At 33.6% G+C, this 6,649-nt stretch overlaps 1 protein-coding gene across 1 annotated transcript; it reads right to left on the bottom strand.

Annotated features, from left to right (window-relative positions):
• Nucleotides 1–4,871: 4,871 nt before the first annotated feature.
• Nucleotides 4,872–6,176, bottom strand: LOC131056054 (21 kDa protein). Its single transcript, XM_057990363.2, has one exon. It carries the CDS (start codon nucleotides 5,976–5,978, stop codon nucleotides 5,319–5,321), a length of 660 nt encoding a protein of 219 aa, XP_057846346.2. The 5' UTR covers nucleotides 5,979–6,176; the 3' UTR covers nucleotides 4,872–5,318.
• Between the last annotated feature and the right edge of the window lie 473 nt (nucleotides 6,177–6,649).

Below are 6,649 nucleotides of genomic sequence, written 5' to 3'. Positions count from 1 at the left end.
AAGTAAATTTGAATAACATTACTTGTTATTCCTATTTTACTTAAATTAGAAACATATAGATAGATTTCAATATAAGAAGAGTGAACCAAAACAAAATACAATTTAGTGAAATAAGTCAACATGCTCTAAAAAGCATGAAGCCTAAAATTTTGAGATCTTGAAGTTAGAAAATATCATTACTAGAATATCTTTTATCAATATCTCGCATTGAATACTTACTAGAGAGATTAGTTAGACCTTGGATATTCCAATGTAGGAAATTAATTTATGGGATTCTTGCATATTTTTACTCTATTATTCCTCTAGAATGGAAAAAGGATTTTGTGAAAAAATGTGCCAAGATAAAATCTAATTGAATAATGGGCATGGAATTTCTTCATTTCTCTTGAAAAAACTCCCAATCCTCTAAATGCTTAGGAGGGCTATGAGAGTGTTACAAAGTAGGAGCATGTCCTCTAAATTCTAGGTGTGATGAGAGAAACAACATGGCTTGAAGCATCTATGAAAAATTTGGATGATAAAAAACCTTTGTTTAGGTTGTAAGAATATATTTTCCCTTCATAGAAGATTTTCAAATAGCTAGTTGCAACTACACAGTGGAAGAATCTTGAGATTTTCTTTGAGTACTAGCAATAGAAACATTTTTTCCCTTTTTGGATAGTCAGCTTTGTCTATTTGTCTTCATCTTTCGAGGTGGTAGCATAAAAAACCTAAGGAAGATCAACAACCTTGGGAGGAGTCTTAACCCTAAGTTTCACTTAAGTGAAAACCTTAATTTTATGCTCTAAGAATTGGCTTTGAAATAATGCATTAGGTAAATTTAAGTATAACACTCATTGAGTGTAAGAAAGATTTTCAATCACAACATCTATTAACTCTTTCAAGTCTTTGAAAAAATCAATTTCAACACAAACCCATTTTTAAGGACCTTACTAATTTCTTTTGAATCTAAATTCATTTTTATTTAATGAATTTTTATTCTAGTAACCCACCCTACTTAGAACTAGATGTGGGTAATATGATTCTTCATTAGGTTATAAATTGAACCAAAGCATTAATGTCAAAAACTAAGATAATCACAAAATACTTAATCAATCATGCTAATCTATCGTAATTGGACCAACAAAATAATTGAAACAAAAATTAATTATGCCAACCATAGTTGCGCACTTCTTCAATTAAATTTCACTGCTTCCCCTTTCATCTCTAATTCTAGGATACACGACATAATAACCTAGCCAAAATATCTTGTTACACAATAACCCATTCAAAATAACCCATGTAAAGACAACCCCACATCATCATGATCCAAGGGAAAAATAACCCCCAATAAAAATAACCCATTGATAGGATATCCTTGTAAGATTATAGAGGAATGAAAGCAATATTCTTCATTGTAGAAATCTTCAATAACCTTCATGTAAGCATGTCTTTTATGATGTCCTTTTAGGTCTTTTATGGAGTCAAGCTATTGCATCAACATTTTCGATTAGCTTCAAAGAAGCATATGTATCGTCAAGGTATAAGACACTTTCATTTTTAGATCTACCCTTTGCTACATATCAACATGTTTTCCTTTCAAGTTCAATTCAATTCAATTTTAAGTTTGATTCCAAAATTGGGGTTTGACTTAGGCAAACCCCTTTCTACCAACATTTTTCCTCTTTTCTAAGTGTAGGAATAGGTGATAGACCCACAAAAATAGGTACAATGCAAATAGGTGGAGATATACACTCTACAATTCGTCGAAGTTGAAACTACTAGGAGTAGGCTAACCAGAGAACCTCAGTCATATGAGTAGGTCAAGTTGAGCACCTTGATCCCTCTACATTTTCCTTAGATATCTTCTACAAGCTAGTTGCAGTCCTCTCTATTGGATATTCTTTTGGAATCAATCTGCCAGTTCATTGTCTTCCTATGCACATAAATTGGTTATCTTGTCACCCTATTTTTCATTCCTCTTCCTGAATTGTAGAGTCATCTTTCAAGTACCCCCAAAAGGAACCATTGAATTTAATTTATGCCTAAGAACATCTTGGGCCAAGTGGATCAATCTCCCTCTCATAGCGATTAAAGTGCAAATAGCCCTGAGCTTCCTAGTTTTCCCATACAATATAGTGAACCCTATTTCCCCACATAACAAGTATTAACATTTCAATTCAACATTTTAGTGTAGATATACCTCTTCGTGGAAAGAGTAAGGTCTCTTTTCTATTTGTTCGTTAATATAGGGTTAATTTCAAACCTGGGTTTTGACCTAGATCTAGTAGAGAAGGATTATAGGTTTAGGAAGTGCAAAATGAAACAAACAGGACCATAGTTTGAAGAAGCAAAAAAATGGACATTGTGACTTAGCCATATAGTCCAACACTTTTTTGATGAAATTTCAAGGAGAGTGAATTTGTTTTTGATATCTACATCAAACACCTTTAGGACTATGACTCCTAGTCACATAGTTCAACACTTTTAGGCTCAAATTGTAGAAACAAGATCCTTTCTGATCCCTATTTATAGATTTGTACATAGATTCTATATTTCTAATATGTAGCTTGATTTTTATGTTGATTATTCTTGATTTTGCATCATTATGCCTAGCTCTTGTATTTAATCATTATATCTTATCTAATTGCATCTATGACCAGCAAGGAAACCAACCACTCATTGTACCTAGCTCTCCCAAGGGTTTTGTAACTAGGCCTATTGGTTATTTCATTATTATATATTTATGTGAATGGGTTTTTCTCCTAGTTTGCATGTTTTGGCTAGTGAATCTCATTTCACCAACTATACACCTTCACATACTTCTAAGGTTTATAGGGGCTCCAAAACAACTTATTTATTCTTGTTTTACACCTTCTTAGCTCGTGGGATCCAACATTAAAAAAATTAAAATTGACTCCATTTACTAAAAATGGAGTTTAGAGTGATTTCCTTAAGCAAGGCCTTGTTTCTTTCAACACTAACACGCTATTTGGAAAATACTAAACATTATTTTTTGAGGGATACTTTATCAATAGTAACCAAAAGGCCAAAGGTGTCAACAAGCCTTTTGAGAATGTTAGGGCTCCAATATTTCAAAGGATTCCCTTGTAACCAAAACTAGGTGAGGGTAATCCTTCCCAAGTTTGCCTAGGGATCAAAACTAGGTATTTATTTACATAAATAGAGCCCATTATGATATCCTTTATCAAAAAACCACGTACCTTATGAGATAACCTTACCTTCGTCTTCTCTGATAGAAAAGTTGGATAAAAAAGGCCATCTACCATAGCGCTAACATAAACACTTCCTTTTAGTTTCCATACACTACAAGACCAATAGCAAACCATGTCAACATTAGGTAAAAAGGAGTAGAAATTAGTTGTAAGAACAAGAGCATTTCTGATTCCTTAAGTAGTTTCATCCATTAAGGTGTTAAAGGGGGAGACCTAAATGCCTTCATGAGACACTTTAACAAAAGAAGTAATAGAGGTGCAAAGATTTTTTAGGTTTCTCACCAATAAGTTTTTCTACCCACAAGGGGTGGGGTGCCCCAACAAAGAAACACTCTACAATCTAAGTAGACAAATACAATATAGCTCCATTTTCAACCAAATATTCCTTTGACTCATGTACTAAAGGGATGGGGGAAGAATTATTAAATTTTGGAATAGCTTTCAGAGGTGTCTTAAATCATGATTTCCCATAATACCTTACTCTCCAGATCTCAAATATGTGCCCTATGGATCCTACAAGGGACTTACTTCATGGTTACCATACCATGAACTTTCCGTGGTTTTAAGAAATTTTGAAAAGTTGCAGAGTGCAAAAAGTTGTAGAGCATAACAATCTTTAGATATTTTTTAATGTTGTAGAAATAATTTATTAAATTTCATATTCCTTCTTAGCATCCAAAATATTAAACATGGAGAATAATGTCACTAGGCTAATCCTTTCATTGATATTTTCTCAATATTTATTTTATCAAACTTTCTTCTACTATGCACTCTCCTTTTTCATTTGTCAACATATGGAATAACTCCATTTAATAATAGAAGAGTATGTGATTGGATGGATTAAGAAATAAATGACAAGACTTAATCACTTCTAAGGACTTTTCATTATTCAAATGAGAAATATTAAGGACATACACTATTTTAAAAGAAACATTCATGTTTGATGTTTTAATAAAACATTACTAGCTTTCAAATTTTACTATGTTAGTCCATATTAGGATGTAAAGTTGAATAAATCAAAATATAAAAATATTTTATCAATAATAAGAGAAGTACTCAAGCCTTCCTTACAAATGGATATCAACATATCCATGTCAATCCACATTCAATTTTGTGTTCACTTTGATAGGAATATCCTGATGACAAGTAGCACACTCAAATATTAAGCTTTGATCATATATAATTGAAATCTTATTCACACCCATTTTTCTTCTATTTATTCTACTCTCAAATTATTTTACTAAAATTTATTTTCAAGTGAAAAACTGAATTTGGTATTGCTACATTTGTATATGTATCTATATCACGAATATCATCATTTTTATATCAACAAAACCATTAGATCTCATACTTATGCAAGTGCTAATTGTTTATTACTTTTGTAGATAAACAAATAAATGAAACCTTAAGAAATCCTTCTTCAAAGCCAAATTCACTGATATCCCTCTTCAAAGTCGAAAAGAATCCTTCTCGAACAAAAAAATTATCGATAAACCTATTCAAAATCTTTCTGAAATCTTCTGATTTTTTTGGATGAAAGAAATTATATTTAAGGAAAAAAAAAATTAATAGAAGAACTAAATGAAGTAACCCCTTAAAACTGATAGACTCGCCAAAATCCTCAAAACAAGACAAGAAGAAACCAGGCAATAAAACTTTTTAACAAGGTAACTGTTTTTTAATAAAAAAATATTCTTACGGCCAATGATATTTTCTACTAAATTAGCCACTTTTTTTTTTTTCCAAGTGAGTACATTTGTCTTTCATCGCAAGATATGTTGCCCTAAATCAACCAGTCTTTTTCCAATGATGTGTACCTTTTTTTCTTACATAGATACTTTCTTTTAAATTAGTCACCCCTAAATAATTTCTTTGACAAAAGAGGTCATCCAGCATGCTGGATAGACACACCATTATTGTATCAGGCTTTTTTCTGCAATAGCAGATCTGCTTATATATTGCTTTTCTACTAAGAACTATCTGCTAAATTAACCAAAAAAAACATTCTACTTCTAATAGGCCGAGAAGAAACCGCGTGCCCAACGAAAGTCAGTTTCCTTCTCAATTAGGTCGTTAATCAACTATTTAATGAAATTTACATTTTCAGAAATCTGGCACCAATTTTTGTGTTTCCATATCTGAGAGGTAAGTGGCAATTGCAAGCGCATTGCTAGTGAGCTTCTCAAGATACTCGAGCTTCTCCTTCATGTTCTGCGGCATCTCCACACCCTCATCCACGAAGCCTTCAACGCAAGTTTCGGGATAAGTTAAAGCTGCGCTGAGCCATGTCTTCACATCCTCTGCACTCTCCGTCCAATTCCGATTTGCCATTAATGACAGGCAATCATTGAGCTCCGCCACCATATCATCTAACACTTCCACGCAATCTTCAATGGCGGCGCAACTGGCGGCGCCGGTTCCGTTGAGATCGAGAATGTAATCGTATACGCTCTGAGCCTCACTAAGGCTCAGTTCTACTGCAATTCTCCCAAATTCCCACTTGCATGCGTGGTCAGATCTAGGATATGACGACAAAGACGAATTGCATACGTCAAAGTACAAGGTTTTGTTGCAGAGCCTTTGGATGAGGTCTGAAGATCGAGTCCCCTCAAACCCAGTTTCTTCTTTAGCTTCTAGGGCATTTGTGGGAGGAAGAAAAGCAATGCCCACACATATAATGGAACACACAACAAATAAGTGAACCTCCCGGCCTCTCCATGGCCGCGAAATTCCACTTTTCTGGGAGCTCTTCATACTCTGCATATTTATCTCTCTGCCAAAATGTATTGCACTCGAAAAATCTTTTAACTTCTAATGAGAGTACGAGGATTGAAGGAGAGAATCCCCGTTATATCTTTTTATCGACAATGGTATCGACAAAAAAAGTAATACAGATGTAAGTAGCGTGGTGTGAAATGCAACTAATAATTCGTCTTTGTCGTGGCGTACAATCATGTCAAATGCTAGTAGTATTGGGAAGCACGGGAAGCCGACTCTTTTTATTGGCTTAGTTTCTAAGTTAACGCAAAAACCAGGGAAAGTAAGCTCAGAAACGTTTTAGATGGGCAAGCTCACTCGGAGAATATTGAAAACGTGGATCCCTTGTGACGAACGGAGAATAGTTGTATTGTAGATTTTAAAACAAAAGAAACTTTTAATCAATCATTTAGAATCGATTACAACTCGGAGATCTTTATCAGACTTCTTTATTCTTCTCATAGACTATATCAAACAATAATACGCATATCTTTTTTACGAGGTCATAGCCCCTTTCAATCAATTATAATTATGCAACTAAAAATAAGCATGCACCTGAAAACAGGAGAGAGAAAAAAAACACTCTCAATATGCATGAAAACAAGAGGATCCAAAATACTCATGCAAACTAAATTTCAAAGTAACTAACTAAAAATAGAACCGATCCACGAACTGCA

This window comes from Cryptomeria japonica, chromosome 2 (assembly GCF_030272615.1).
Source record: "Cryptomeria japonica chromosome 2, Sugi_1.0, whole genome shotgun sequence".
NCBI classification, from domain to species: domain Eukaryota; kingdom Viridiplantae; phylum Streptophyta; class Pinopsida; order Cupressales; family Cupressaceae; genus Cryptomeria; species Cryptomeria japonica.
The sequence above is the reverse complement of the archived record's forward strand: the minus strand, read 5'-3'. Positions and strand labels throughout refer to the sequence as shown.

Bases quoted from the DNA above. Each gene is read 5' to 3' on its own strand.
- LOC131056054 (XM_057990363.2), bottom strand. From the start codon at position 5,978: ATGCAGAGTATGAAGAGCTCCCAGAAAAGTGGAATTTCGCGGCCATGG.